This window comes from Corvus hawaiiensis, chromosome 7 (assembly GCF_020740725.1).
Source record: "Corvus hawaiiensis isolate bCorHaw1 chromosome 7, bCorHaw1.pri.cur, whole genome shotgun sequence".
NCBI classification, from domain to species: Eukaryota; Metazoa; Chordata; class Aves; order Passeriformes; family Corvidae; genus Corvus; species Corvus hawaiiensis.
In genome coordinates, this window is record NC_063219.1 from 16,080,467 (window position 1) to 16,096,007 (window position 15,541).

The window sequence follows — 15,541 nt, forward strand, 5'->3', positions numbered from 1 at the left end:
ATTAGGCACAAAATAAATAACTCCTGTCTGAACAGCATTGTTTAGGAAATTTTTTTTTTTTTTTTAATTTATCTGAAGAGAACACAAGATTCCTCTGAAAAGATTTACAGTAGTAAATAGCTGTACTTTAAAAAACTTCTGCAGAAGGAGCACAACAGGTTTCACAAACATGCATTACCTAAATTTGTGTTTCTGTATTAGCAAAACAGTAAACTTGTGCTTCATTTGTTATTTGTAAAACAAGACTCCTGTATTTTGGGAATCAACCGCCAGAGATGCAAACACGTTCCCCAGAAATGTGCGGTGCCAGTTTTAACAATAGGTAGTTACCAAAGCATGGGTATGCAACTGCAAGCTTTGTGTTATTACTCAAGACTTCTGGCCATCTATTAGATGTTCATGTTGTCAGTTTGCAGCGTTGTGCTATTCCTTAAATTCTGTATGGAAACAGTAAAGACCACAGGGCCAGGGAAGGTTCTAGACAGAAATCCTGCAGATTTAGACAGAGTGGCACTGCAGCATTAGGAAGAATATCTCCCCCAAGGGCCTCTTCCCCCTCCAGTCCTTACATTTTTTGCTCTCCTGGCTCAAAAAATACTTCTAAGAAAGCACGGAATTCATAATACTGATTTTTAAGGACACAGTTTGGCAGACCAATGGGACATCAGATTTGAGGTAAAGTCAGAAAAATCTTCTCCCATTCTGGCATTTTGGAAGGATAGTCTGTCAGGTCTGAACATTACATTTTAGGGATTAGTACGATTTCAAGCCTGTAGCTGCCAACACCCTATCCAAGGCACAGTCTGAAGAAAACTCTATGGAGGATCCTATAGCTATAAAACAACCCACACTTCACAGAGTAGGCTCAGTCAGCTGCTTACTGGATCAAGAGATCACAGAGGCACAGCTAATCTCAGTGGTAAATTCTCACCTTAACATAGCAGCTCTTAAAAGCAGAAAGAAACCAGAAATATCAAATAGCAGAGGTCTTGAAATGTCATTGTTAGCTACTGGAAAGCTAATTGTTAGCTTCTCCCCATCAACTCTGCCTCCAAGGGTTGTTAGGACTGAATGGACAAAAAGACAGGACAAAAGCAGCTGCTACTGATGTAGCATTTGTGCTTCTATGTGACTGAGGATGAAGAAAAAGTAATGCCATCAGCCTGTTCCAAACACCAAATATTAGTTTGCAACAGTAATAGAAAGACAGAATATATGTACCCTACCTCAAGTTAAGGATAGAGGACATTAAGAAAGTCAGATAAATCAGGTTAGTCTAAACTGTGCCATCACTCCTGCGGCCATGCGGACTCGCGGCGCTGCTCCCGGCGCAGGCGGCCGGAGGCACAGCCCGGCCGGAGGCACAGCCCGGCCGGAGGCACAGCCCGCGCAGCGCCGAGGGGCGGCCGTGCCAGCGCCGGTGCCCGCTCCGCTCCCCGCTCCGCGGCCATGCCCGGCCCCGCTGCCGCAGCGACCCGCCGGCGGGAGCACCCACCTGCAGTCCTTCAGCCATATCGCGATCTTCTCGTTGGGAACGCTGTGACAGCCTGAGGGGCAGCGCAGGAGAGAGAAGCCGACAGTCAGTAACAGCGAGGCCGCCCCGCCGGCCCGTGGGGGTCCCGGTGGCCCGCGGGCTGCCGCCCCCCGGCACTGACCTGCTCCTGCGGCCAGCGGCAGCTCTCCGCCGGCAAGATCCTCCTCCTCCTCTTCCTCCTCTTCTTCTTCCTCCTCCTCCTCCTCGCCGCGGGCCAGCGCCGCTGCAGAGAAATCCTCCGCTTCCGACGCCTGCCAGGAGTCGCGGCTCTTGGCCCAGGCCTTCCTCTTCTGGGTCGCCCCTTGCCACTCCTCCGCCGCCGGGGGCTGCTCCATCGGGGCGGCGGCGCCGGCGGGGACTTCACGCCGGGTGAGAGCCGGAGAGAGCCAGCCTGCCGGGCGAGCGGAGATGTGCCGTCCGTCCGGCTGTCCGTCCGCCCGTCCGGGGGCCGCGGGGCCGCCGGGGGGCGCGGGGCCGCCGTCCGCGCAGCCCCCGGGAACGCGGCCGTCCCGCCCCGCCCCGCGCTCAGACCCCGGCCCGCCCCCAGACCCGGCCCCCGCCGCCCCCCGGCCGCCCCCGGACGGGCGCTCCGGGCCCCGCAGGTGTCAGCCCCGGCCCGCCGGTGTCCGGGAGCAGCGGGCGGGCAGAGCCCGGCCGGCCCGGCTGCCCGCGGTACTCACATGTCGCGCCGCGGCGAGGCGGCGGCGGAGGCTGCGCCCGCCCGGGCTGCGGGCGGCGGCGGCGGCTCTGACTTCCTCATACCGCTGCGGGATGAGAAAACTCGGCAGCCACGTGACGGCGGCGGGGCCGGCGGCAGAGCGGGGCCTCCGCCGGGGCCGGGCCGCCGTCGCGGGGCAGGGATGCGGGGCAGGGATGCGGGGGTCGGGCCCGCTGGCGCCGGGGCAGCGCGGCCCCTCGGGCCTGGCCAGGCTCGGAAGGGCCGCCCGTGGCCTGGGCCCGTAAAGGATGTTTCCAAACTAAAAAAGATGCAGAGCAGCAAAGGGAGACTTTGCAGGGTTTTATCCTGGGGGAACGGGAGTGGGCAGGGGAGAGAAGGCATCACGAAAAGAACGGGATGGCTGAGCACACAGCCTTCTGCCTCGCTTCCAGCGGTTTGACATTAGATCAGCCTCTCTTCCGGCACAGGCAAGGGGCTGCGGGGACACCAGAAGCACCAAACCCGGCCTCTTAAAATCCTAGGTGCATTTGAAGCCTTTATCATCTCCTTCAGGATGTACTTAAGCCACCAAAATCAACAGAAAACCCAGCAAAAGACGAGCGAGTCCCCGTATCTGGGGAGGAGATGCCACACAAAAGGCTGCTTTCACTGTCGGGACCGAGTGCCGTTTCTCAACCACTGTCTCCTGCTTGAGGTGCCAGCCAAGGTCCCTGCAGCAAGAGCCCCGTGCCAGGGGCCGTGCCCAGCTTGGCTGCATCTGACCTGACAGCAGCCCTGGCCGAGTCCGTCACTGAGGGCATAATGGGCCAGCTGGTGCCCACCCTGGGGAGCAGGGCACTGCCCTCCTGCGTGGGGTCAGACTGCCACATCCCAGGCACTGCTGCGTGAACCCTGCATGCCCAGCGAGCTCAGCCGCAGCTGTGCACCTGGGAGAAATGAGCTTTTGAAAACGATCTTTCACAAAATTTTAATGACAAGATGCTGAATTAGTAAGCACAAGCAGCAAAATTGTCCTGTGTCCTCTGTAGTTGTAAAACTGGTGTTGACAGGCAGGCACTTGACGTACTTCATGTTTAAAGGCAAATTTGCCTTTGGAAGAACCAGGTTAATGGTACCCCCATAAATATTCATTCATTATCTATCTTTAGAGTTAAAACCTTTCAAGGAATTTCTGTGAAAGTTTCCCCTATAAAATAAAAAAATTGACTTGATAAGACAAAAACATTTATTTTTCCTAAACCCCTCCAGCCCACCCACTACTTTATGTATATACAGCCTTACTAAGATAAGTTTCCCCTCACCACAAGTCATTTTCCGAAACACACTCTAATTTTCTGAATGCTTTGTACTGAAATAAAACCAGAAGAACAGCAGCACAAAGAACAGAGTGTATTTGTATTTAATTTGTCCCTGAAAGTACACATCATTTCTGTACATGTGTGGAGATGGTATTTTTAAATTTCTTTTAAAAAGAGCAAACTACATTTGAATCTTTCTTATTGATCCTCAAAATAATCAAATCATTTTCTCATCAGGGCATGTTTCACACGCTACAGATTTTGCATAAGCTAATACGGAGCCTGTCCTGAGCCATGGGTGTCCCAAGGGGTGAGTTCAGGGATCAGCACAGGTCCTGTGCCCTCCACAACGGCGTGCTGGGGCTTGGACTTCAGCTGAGGTTCCTCACGGGTGTATTTATAGTAGTGGAAACTTAAATCTGATTTTTCTGGCTTTGTTGGCAAGTGCCTAGCGCAGCATTACTTCGACATAATGGCCAATATTTCCATTTTATCTGTATGTCTATTAAAAAATGGCCCTTTGAGGTTGAGCTGCCTGGATGAGAGCTGTAAGAGAGGCAGGGAGGGCCTAGAGAAATTTAACCCCACCATTGTTTGCTGCCTCAGAGGGAGCACAATTTCTTTTTGAAAGTTACAGTTTCACTGGCACAGCTAAGGGTGAACAGTTGCAAGCTAAAAGCAGCTTCTGCCTGGCCGTGCCAATACATCCTTAAGGAGTTCTTAATCCACAAATTACTGACATTATTGTCTATAATTGCTTGTCTGTTGTGACAACACTTACTCAGAGAATGTCAGAAATGTAAGCAGCAGCCAATAGCTTTTTGCAGTCCTGCCAGTACAGCACTGGGCTCTCTCTTGCACCTTCATACTGTACCAGCAAGTTCCCTTTTGACTCTGTATAAGTAAGGACTGCACACTCAAATTCTGTATTAAGCAGAACATTTTTCAAGGAAAATATCTAGCTTGTCATTTCTTTTAATACTTTTAACCAAAAAGTCAGTTTGTTCTGTAATAAAAGTTTCTCTTGCTTCAGAATGTAATTTATTAATTGTACTTCAAAGCAATAATTGACTGGGGAAAAAATCATGTCATCTTGTCACTTAAATTAGACCAACGTTTTTTTCCCCAAATTATTTTGAAACCGTTCAAATAAAACATTGTGTAGGCATTAATTAGATAAGGGATAAATTGTGCTTTACATTATTTTATAAATTCCTGAAGGAAGATTTATAGCCACAGCACCATTAGCACTACTACTAAGTACTACCAAGTAAAAAACCACACAGATGCACACACATTTTAAGAATAATAATAATTCTCACATTTGTCATCTGGGTGCTAGCCCTGAGCGTATGAATATGTATGTAAATACACAGAGAAATACAGTTTAGCCCAACAAATACCACTAAGTCACTGTCTTTTTTTCTTAAAAGAACAAAAACCTTTGAAGAGGACTTAATTCAATTTTTGCCTGCAGAGAATTCTTTCAGATGCAGCATTGTGTGAAAAAATACAATCCTACATTACTCAAAGATATAAATGAGGTTCTTCCACCGGTTCCCATGGGGACTTGTTCCCATGTCTGAGTGCACTGCAAGGAGCATTTTCCTGCTCAGTTGGGCTTCCCCATGCTTTTGAGCAAACCATCTCCATTAGTTCTGTATATCAGGAGAGCCTCCAGTGTTCAGCAAAGATTACACAATTTATCTATATCCCTCCATAAAGTATGGAGAGATAGGGATAAGCCTCTGGAAACCAAAGAAATGTGTATAGGCTGCATAGCTGGCCTCTTGGCAGAATGGGCAAAGCCTATGCTTTGTCTTCTGCTGCCTTCCCAGGAACTACAGGCATCCAGTGCTGGAGAAGGATTGGAGGAATTGGGATCAAAATATGCTGGTGAGATCTGAATGGGTCAGATTTGGAATCTGTTTCCTCTGTTTTCCAGCTCAGCAGAGGGCTAAGCCCACCCTCCCAGGATGACCATCTACAGGATGACCAGCCATCAAAACCCCATTGGCAGATCTTGCTTTGGAGGAGACACTGTGATAAATGGGTAACACATACAGAAGCTACTAGAAAAAGTAATTAGGAATAGATTTATAGGCCAAAATAGAAAGAAAATAAAATCTAAAAAAAATTTTAAAACCCCCAACAAACAAAACAAACAAACAACCAAATAAAAACCAACCAAAAAAAACCACACCAAAAACCCAACACGACCCTCCCCCCCCGAAAAAAAACCCAAACCACCAAAAAAGCCCCAAAACTAGCAAAACTCTCCCCATGCCTTGTGTCTTCCTTTGGCAGGAGTAATGGGAGTTATTTCATAGGTGTGCATTCAGAGAAGTAGTGCAATTTGACAAAAACCTTCTGTTGGTCTTTCACATGGCAGTAGAACCGGTTCTTGACAAGGGGAGAAACTCCATGCTGCTGCCTAATGTGGTTTGATCCTGGGACTTGCAGCTCCAAGTCAGCAATGTTTCATGACCACAATTGGATTTCCATATTATTGGCGGACAGAAGAGAGGAGGATCTAACAAATAGTTCACCTTTGCAAGCATTGTAACAAAAAAATATTCCTACATAGTAACAGAACTATGATAAATACTGTGCAGTTATTTGCTTTGGCAGGGTCTGTGTTTGAGAGCTGGAGAATGCATGAAGCAACACACAACCCACTGTCATGCACATATTTAAAGTTTCCACAGCTCCATTTTAGTAAATGCGCTCTGTTAAATTAAGCAATTTCTTTCTAAGCCAAGATTATTTTTGAAAAAAGGTCTACTGAGGCCTCTGTTATGCTGTAAATGAGAAGGACAACCTGACCAGACATGGGTAGTATCTATTCCATGTCAAGAGAAAGGGCCCACCTGTGCCTTTTGCAATATTCTGTTCAGATGGCCCTCTACACGGGTGGGCACTATTGTCTCCTGGCTTTTCCATTACACATCCTGCATCTGCAAAGGAAAGCAAAAGGCTGGAAGACAGTCTTTGCAGAGCTCCTCCAGGGTGTTGGTAGCTGGGAAGGTGCTGCCACCTTTCTTCAAGTTGCCTTGGCAACTTCCCAGCTTCTCCATGTGTATCTCATCTCTCACCTGGTCCTTCCAGGTAGGAGACCGACCAGCGCCTCTGTCTTCTACAGTAGTTTTCTCTCTACCAGTGGAAATGCCTCTTTTTTTTTACTCTTTTTTTGTTTGCTTTATAGGCCATTGTCTATTATTTTAAGCCTTTTGAAATCCTTGTCTCTCTCACAGTGCTGACACCAATCATGCCCGTAATATCTGCCATTTCACATCTTCGGGGATTTTCTGAACATACTTAAAAATGGAAACCCCTCTTGTTTTGTATCATCCTGTCTTGCCAGAACCAAATTGAGTAACCAGAGTACTCTGTTGCTAAGGCAGAACAGACTGTCTCCTTGTATCCTATGAAATATCTATATAACATAAGATGATAAATAATCAAATTTGTGCCATGAAACAATAATACTATGCATTCCATATTTTTCCTAAATTTTTATTTTTAAAATTACATATTTAAAGGGAAATACTGCAAGTGAAAGATAATTACATCTAGAGTATCATTTGGCTATCTTTCTCTGTGAAGAAAAGAAACCATATACTTGACATGGAACCATTACTGTTGCCAGACAGATGTTCTGTCTCAAATATGTAGAGTACAAAGGATGGAAAGTAACCTGGCAGTTTTACTCTAATAAATTAAAGTGTTAGGACAGTGTCTACAGCTTCTACAGCTTTGCCAGTCGTTTTGTTTAAACATGAGTGATGTGCATGATGTTTCTATAAGGTAAGAAACAAATGCCTTAAAGTTAATGCAAACTACATCTCTTCAGGCTCTTTTCAAACCAAATGTTGTCTGGTTTATTAAGCCACTTGTACTTCTGGGACCTCTTGCAGGAGTAGGAAGGAGGAAAAAAGCCACTTCCGCCAGGGCGTTTTCAAGAGTTATAGCATAGCAAGAGGAAGTTTCTAAAGGAAGAGCCGGATATCTGTACTGAAGTGGATTACGGCTGCACCACCAACTCAGATGGAGAGAACTGAGGCCAAGTACACATAAATGTGTGAAAACAAGCAGCATGGGGAAGAGGGAAAAGCAGCTTTAAAACTTTCAAGATGTAAATGCACTTCATGTCACTGAATTACGTCAGTGGGTAGCTGACATATCTTTACAAAGAGAGCAGGCAAAGGAAATAAATCCACAGATTCAGGAAATTAAGGCTGTCATTCATTTTAAAGCCAATTCTGTGCATTTTCTCATTCAATGCTGTCCTTCTTTAGATTTAGCAACTGTGTTCTTCCCTTTCTGAGCATTGCCCATACAAGACTATGGCACTGGGGCTGTGTCCATTTATACATCTGTCTCCTATACTGTAGGATTCTCTACTTTTACAGCTGAAGTACATTAAGACGGCAATTTCATTTACAAATACCGTTACTGCTCATATGTTTTAAATCTTACGTGTTCCAAAAGGTTGATAAAGGAACTACACATGAAAAATAAAGGGGAGAGATATTTATCTGCACGTAAAAGATCATTCTTTATCGTATCTTTCACATCCGAAAGCACTCAGCTGATATTTTGTCCTGTTTCTGCTGTCATTGGGATCCCTGATAGGATAATTAAGCTTTCTAACACGCATTGAGGTAGGGGGTAGGGATTACACTGTCCACATTCACAGCAAAGTGCAGGAATACAAAACAAGGGAACTCAGCATATCCAGATCTGACCAACTTACTGTACATTTCCTTCCAAATCCATTTAGAAAACTCACTGAATTAATTTGGTTTTTTGCAATGAATCAGTGAAATAAAATTTCATCAGCTCCAGAATAAATACAGTCATATTTTCTGTGGATTTAGACTGGATATTTTTGCTTCCATTAAAACTTTCATCATTGGAGCATTTGTAATCTGTCTCTTCTATATATTGCCTATTGTCACATAATGAGCAACTTCATGCTGCAACCTTTGCATCTCAGTTCTTCAACTACCTATTTCATGAAGTATAATGAATACTTAGCATCACTGAGCCTTCTTCCCTCTCTAGATCTGGGCTGAAATTGGCCAGTGAGATCAGAAATTATGACGGGAGGAGGAGAAGAAAATAATCCATTTAGTATCTGTTTTCATAGCAACTAAGATTAACAAACAAAGGCAGAAAGTTGACACAAAGGCTGTCCATAAGCAAGCCCAGAGGACATGTCCCTTGCTTGTCATCTGAACCTGAACAGCTCAGGGTGCGTGACTAGTTACTTTTAAAAATGTGCTGTCAGATATTTACCCAATGTGCTAATTCATTCCTGGGCTTGACTCAGCTCTAAAATTAATGCATTTCCTTTTGCTGGGCAGTACAAGGAGTTCCAGAGTGATAATAGTATTGACTTTAAGGCGTTGACCAAGTTATCCTACAGCTGCGACAAGCGGTAGAACAAAAAGCATCAGGAGAAAATTCTAAACAGAAACCGGTAAGAGTTCCCAAGCAAAACCACAGCTAAGGTGGGCTAGACAGTCTTGAGAAATTCCCATTATTTGCTATAAATCTCACTCACTCAGTGCTGAGACATCAGTTCAAACGATTGAGCTCAGAAGGGCATTGGTATCCATTTGATCCATGGCAGCAGTAGCATGGGAGGGAGGGAGGGGATCTAGGTGTTACAGCTCCTTTGAGATAACCTTTGGCCAACAATAGACTGTCAATTAAAAACTATTGTAGAAGGCAACAGAAGAAATTTGTTTCTGCATTTAAAAGGCTAGTTAATAATCCCATTAAAATAAAGCTGGAATTAAAGGAAGAAAATAGTGGTTTCCTCTTGCAGTATGCATAACACAACTACTCTGAACTTGAGGGTAGTCAGAGAATTGTGTGAAGGCCAGATTTCCTGTGTGAAGCTGCCTAAAGACAAACAAGCATGTTTGAGTTCCCTAGATCTTCCACACCAATCAATAAATTCTAAAGAAAGATTTATTTACACAATTCAATAACTCCTTGATGAGTCACTGTGCTATTTCAACTCTTTTCCATAGACATTTAATGGTCAGATGGTATCACGTTAAAGAGGATTTTCCAGTCTAACAACTCCGTTTCACTGTATGTGTTTTTAAATGTTTTTAAATGCATAGTCCAGTGTTTGAAGTACAGGATATTTCTCTAGCTGACTGGTCAGAAGCTGGTCTGATCCAGTAACAACCAACAGCCATTCCTCACCTGCAATTCTTTGGTGACTTTTATGAATTCATTGGATGTGCTCAACAGAAGTAGCTGCCACTGGGCAGGAGGCCAAGTAGCAAAAGCGTCACCTTTTGCACTAATCAGGTACCTCATCGCTGTCTGCAGTTATGACTGGCCAACCCGTTGTACACAGAAGTCCCATTAACTTTAAACTTAGCTCCTTAAAGGGCATAGCAGGGGCTAGTAGTGGCAAACATGACGCCAAAATTAAATAGCAGCAGAATTTGTCCTGCCTAGAGAAATTATTCTGTTACAAGGAAGTTCAAGCCTTCTGGTGTTACATTATCAGAGGGCTTTATCTGTTCAGCTTCCTTTAGATGCAAAATTAACACTGCCTTTGAGAGCATTATTTAATTTAAATTCACATAGTTCCAATCCTTGAATTCTGCCATCGGTTGTCCACATCCATTTGATAGATTAAAATATTAACTGGAACTCCAAGTGCAGTGTCCAAAAATATAAATTCATCTCCTTAAAATTAGCTGTCAGCCAGAGGAAAACTTTCCTTCCTTGCTGTGCACTGGGAAGAGTCAATGACTGCATGTTCCCTAGGAAGCTGGTTAAACCCACAGAGCTCTTGCTGCAGTTTCCCACTTCCCTGGAGTTAGGCAGCACTCCCACACTTTGGTACCTGTGCCTCTCTCCAAGTACACAGTCATTTACTATGGGAATGGTTCAGTTATCACAGGTAGAAAATTCAGGCTGGTAGATATGGAAGGGCGAGAAAAAAAACCCTGTCCCGCTAATGATAAGGACTCCACCTTTTGTGTAAACAAGTTAGGAGTTAGTTTGAATAGGGGAGATGCTACAGAACACATTAGCTAAAGGATGAGAACATGACATAGTTTTCCCAAGGCTCCTATCTGTGCTGCTGTAGCAGGACACACTGGACTGTGATGGTGTATTTGGTGCCTGCCTCTCTTTTCAACAAAATTCTAATTTCATTATAGGAAGGGATGGATCAGTGCATCTTGAGTTGGGGCTTTCTGACAGGAGCAAGAATTTGGTTTTAAAACACCGCTCATTTATCAGTTAGGCTTCACTAGCACTGGAAAACATGAATTACATTAAAAACTCATTATTAATGTTCAAGATTATTTTGACCCCTCCATAAATGGAGGCAGCTGTTTTGTACTTCAAAACATGCCATTTGTGGTCCTCCCTTCCTCTGTGCCATACTCTGTAGGGACGAGAGGGGGTGTTAATCTCTAATCATTAACCTCTAACATGTATTGAGTGTCACTGCTGTTGCGCTGACGCCTATTGATCCTGTCATGCCACATGCAGACCTTTCGGAGCTTGTGACTCATGCAAAGCTGGAAGAGGGCTGTGCATCTTCTTGTCTTCCTACAGAAAATGTGCTCTGAATGCCTCAAAACACCCTGGGACACAGCAAAGTGTCCAGCAAGTGTGCAACAAGTATATGTCTGGGCGTCCCCTGAAGGGAGCATAGGAGACATTACAGTTGATCTTCCTCCCAGAAACGGGAGGAGGTGACTCTGAAGCTTGCCATGGGACTCTGCAGCTTCAAGGAAAGGTTGAAGTTTTCAAGGGATAGGAACTGCTCCCAAAGTGGTCAGATGAAGGTAAGAAAGGCTGATGGGGGATGAGAGAGAACCCTTTCCTCTACCTTCCATCCTCTGAAGGCAGTTCCTCAACACCTTCCAGGTTGTTTGACAATGCCATGGTGCTAAGTAACATTGCGATAACTTTTTCTTTGTGGCAACAGTTTTTTGAGAAACATTTGAATGGTATCACCAAAATATAGCTAAAGTGATTGAAGCTGCAGGAAAATGCCAGAGTGGCCTGACATTTGAAGACATATCTTTTTAGGAAATAATATGCAAAGATCTGGACATTTTTCCCCTTGGTTGTTACAATATGCAACTAACAACAACTAACAAGCATGTTAGCAGTGCACTGCCACAGCTGAACCCACATGTTAAAGCTGAGATCTCCAAACTGTCTTGGGATCTCAAGGATACAGAATTTCACGACGTGGATTTGATCACAGTGGAAAGGCTTACCGTGTAGGAAAACTCATCATTTTAATTACCATTACTGAATATATTGAAATCTACACTTTACACAAAACAATGGCATCTCTAATGATAATGCTCCAGCACCTCAGTTTCACTGCTAGCTTTATCACCCATTCCTTCTCATGCATTTTTTTTTAGTGGCTGTGTGCCCTTGTGCACACAGGAGAAGATCACATTCACACAGAAAGACTTATCTGTGAAATGCTGAGGTCATTAATCGCATGAAGCCAGCAGAGCACCACAGGAAACGTCTCCTTGCTGTAAGATGGTCTTGCTTTTGTGCAGACAAATAGAAAAAAGACTGTCCCAGCATTTTCTGATATGGAGTTCTTTGTTTTAAAGATTACATGTGAAGGAATAAGTATCCTGGCACTGGTAAGCACACCATAGCCTAGGAGCTTTTTATTTGCTAGTTATTGTTTGTTTTATAAATGCTAAAGCGAAATGACGCAAGTGCCCTTTTTGTTGTCATAGTGTTTGTTTTAGCTTTCATTGGATACAATCCAATGGTACCTTTACGTAGGCTCCTGTATAATTAAGATAGTGTGCACATTCTCTGAAAGGAAATCATTAAGAGCCTCTCATGGAGAATGCACTGATTTCCATGTCTGTGCCTTTTAAGTGGATATAGCTCACACTCCACCAATTAACTTCTTGATAGTCCAGGCATACTTCAAACATTAATCCCGTGTTAAGCGTCCAAAGCAGCTTTCAGCTGAAAACGTTCAAGCTACTTTGCAGGCTATAATTCTCTTGCTACAAGCATGATTTTCTTATTATTCTAGTTATAAGATGTTCCCTTCTTTGGGGAAAAAAAACCCAAAACCCAACATTTTTTTTCCTCAGAAACACTTTAGAATTTTGGGGGTTTTGAGTTTTTTGTTTATTTGTTTTTTAAGTAAAACAAACCCAAAAAGCAGCTCTATAAATCCGCAGAGTAATTGATAGGTGCCTTGGTTATGAATGTTAAATCAAGAAATCGAAAGAAACAGGTATGATTTTTAGGGAAGAAACCTGGGGGTTTAACAACTGAACAGAGGATAAAGTACAATTTCACTGTATATTTGCTCAACTGCAGTTGCAAACACAAGGCATAAACTTTCCCATTGCCTATAAATAACAACCTTCCATTGCTACAAACTCTCTGTGGCCTCTGTGTGTGTTCTCAGTAGGTGAGCTGTTCCCTGGTATCAGGCTGTCACTGCTGAGAACCTGCCAGGCTGTGGGCAGTGTAGAACCTGCTCACCTCTGAGCTCTCCTTGGGCGCTTCTGCTTTCAAACAGCCCTGTCCCCGCTACGCCTCACCATGGAAGATATTCCTCCTCTAGATCTAAGGGGGAGGTCAAGAAAACACTATCAAACTACACCGTGGTTGTGATACTAGAGAGGGAAAAGCTCTGTTACTGCTGTGCTTGCCTGCCTTTATTGTGAGCTCAAGCTGAGAATTGATTTTTCTCATCTTTAAAACCTACCCAAAAATTTAGTAGATTTCAGGGGAGATTTGACATCTAAAACTGGTTTCTTAAATAAAAACAAATAAAAACAAAACACACAGTTACTACAGGCATATTTGTAGATGATCAGTGTGCAACAGTAAAAAATGGTTATTGAAAGGCATTTGGTAAATTCTGAAATCTGCAACTGAAGACGAAACAGTAAGTGCGTTAAACCAGGAACTGCTTGACTCAACACGCTTCAGCTGAAATTGTATCAAAGTAGTTACCAAACCTGATTAAACAAGGCTTCATTCCCACATGCAACTCCACCTTGCTGCCGTGGCAGTCATAGACTGGTAACACCCTTTTGCTGGGTTCCACAGAGCGCATTAGCAGTTAATAAAAGCAGAGCAAAGGAGTTCACTTTTTTTTTTCCCATCGCACTGCTGGTGTTAGGGAATCAATGCCCGCTGGCAAAGGGCGATGGTTCGAAAAACGCACTTTGCATCAGCTCCTCTTTCCTGTCTGGTTCCGAAGGCAGCAGAGTCAGTCTAGCACTGAGGATCTGTGCCAGCTGCAGTGACAGAGTTCAATCCACCCTTCTCATCCACTTCTGCCAGATGAAAGCTGATTTGCTTCAAAAAAAGTCCCAGGGTGCTCAGCACTAAAGATTGATAAAGCACTCCCACTTCAGAAGTCTGTCAGAAGAGGAAATTGCTCTAAATAAAGATTACTATTTTTTGCAACATCCAAACTGCAGCCACTTACAAGTCTTTTGTGCATTAAAGTGTATCCTAATATACCAGTTCTTGAAAACCAATGCTGTGATAGCACTTACATTGTGAATACATCTATCAGCTGAGCTTACTGCTTGCTGGAAAATCAGACACTGAGCTTTCAACAGTGGGGCCATCCAGCTAAGCTCCTCTTCATCTCTAAATAGAGTGTATACGGTCTCAAAGACTGTCATTAAAACAATTGAAATAAAGTAGTGAAAAACTCCATCCGAACAAACTTCATCTCTGCCATCAAGGACATCCAAAAAATTTAATTGCAATTGTATTTCAAACTCTCCCCCACTTTTGGAAAACAGAAAACATTTCTTCCACCCCCATCCTTTGCAAAATTTCCAGGCTTCTTCTATTTAAATGAAGAAAAAAGAATGTGCAACATTTTTTCAGACCAGTCACATTATTCCAGCCTCAGGAATTTGTCTTCATATCAAGTCACCACAGCTGCAGTGCAGTACCCAAGTATTTTTTACCCTTTGCTAACACATAGGAAATGGGTAGAGAAGGGAGGTGAAAGTTAGCAATTCTCTCTTCTAAACATCACAAAAATAAGATACTGTCAAATAATCCTTGCAAAAGTATATCAAACACTGCTAGATTCTTCTACTCTTCCTTGACTGCAGCAGTTTGCTGTATAAATGGGATTTTAAGTAATTTAGCCTTTCCAAGCAGTTTGCCCTGGAGAGAGCATTCTGTACTATTCCAAGCACTGCAGGGACTGTCCCCAGCAGTTTCCAAGGGATATTATGGATGCTGACACTTCAGAAGGGCTTTGGGGAGGAGTTCTTGTCCTTGGGAGTAGGCAAACTGAACTCTTGGAACAAGCAGGGACAAAAAGACACCTCAGAGCTCTGGACACCTTCCTCACAGGGCTTGCTTCTTCTGAATTTTAAGCTATTTGATAAGCACTAACAAACCTGTCAGTTATACAGATTCACAATCTATTTTCCCACAATGAATTAATCCAAAAGGAGGGAAGAAGGAAGAAATAAAGCAAAGTCCCTTTAAGATTGGTGCAACATTCGCCCACTCAGACAATGGATATGGGCAGAAATCTGGAAAATCTCCCCAGGCTGGTCAGAAGACCAGATTTGCTGACACCTGGGACCAGAGCTGCGCCCACACTCCTGCCCAAGACACTATGTGCAAATCTAAATGGGGGCACTGGCAGCAGCTCTGGTCCCAGGTGTCAGCAAATCTGGTCTTCTGACCACAAACACTGAAGGCTTTGAAAGGAGAAAGCAACTGGTTTTAAATACCTGAAAAGTTGTGCCAGAAGAAAAGAGGATGATGCTCAAAATTCACCAATTTTTTTCCTTTTATCACAAGCCAAAACATTGCCATCAACCTGTATTATTTGAGAAATACAGTTCTCTTTGTTCTCTTTGATTAGCTATTTCCATTAATAAAAAAATTTCATTGGCAAATCTTCAGCAATGAATTGCTTAAACTGTGAAGTCGGATGCACACTCTTTAGCAAATGTGTTTAACTTAGCTTCTTATTATCTCATG

General features: G+C 43.9%; 1 protein-coding gene across 2 annotated transcripts in view; it reads right to left on the reverse strand.

Moving 5' to 3' along the window:
• Window positions 1-2,267, reverse strand: part of ITPRID2 (ITPR interacting domain containing 2) — a 39,967-nt gene extending 37,700 nt beyond the window's left edge. Inside the window, exons 1-3 of one of the 2 annotated variants that reach the window (XM_048309237.1) lie at window positions 2,215-2,267; window positions 1,656-1,925; window positions 1,496-1,547 (exon numbers count right to left, since the gene is read on the reverse strand). In XM_048309237.1, coding sequence (XP_048165194.1) covers window positions 1,496-1,547; window positions 1,656-1,869 — 266 coding nt within the window. In that variant the 5' untranslated portion in view covers window positions 1,870-1,925; window positions 2,215-2,267. Of the gene's footprint in view, window positions 1-1,495; window positions 1,548-1,655; window positions 1,994-2,214 lie in introns of those variants that run through there. The other variant, XM_048309238.1, reaches the window with a different exon arrangement.
• Window positions 2,268-15,541: the final 13,274 nt, after the last annotated feature.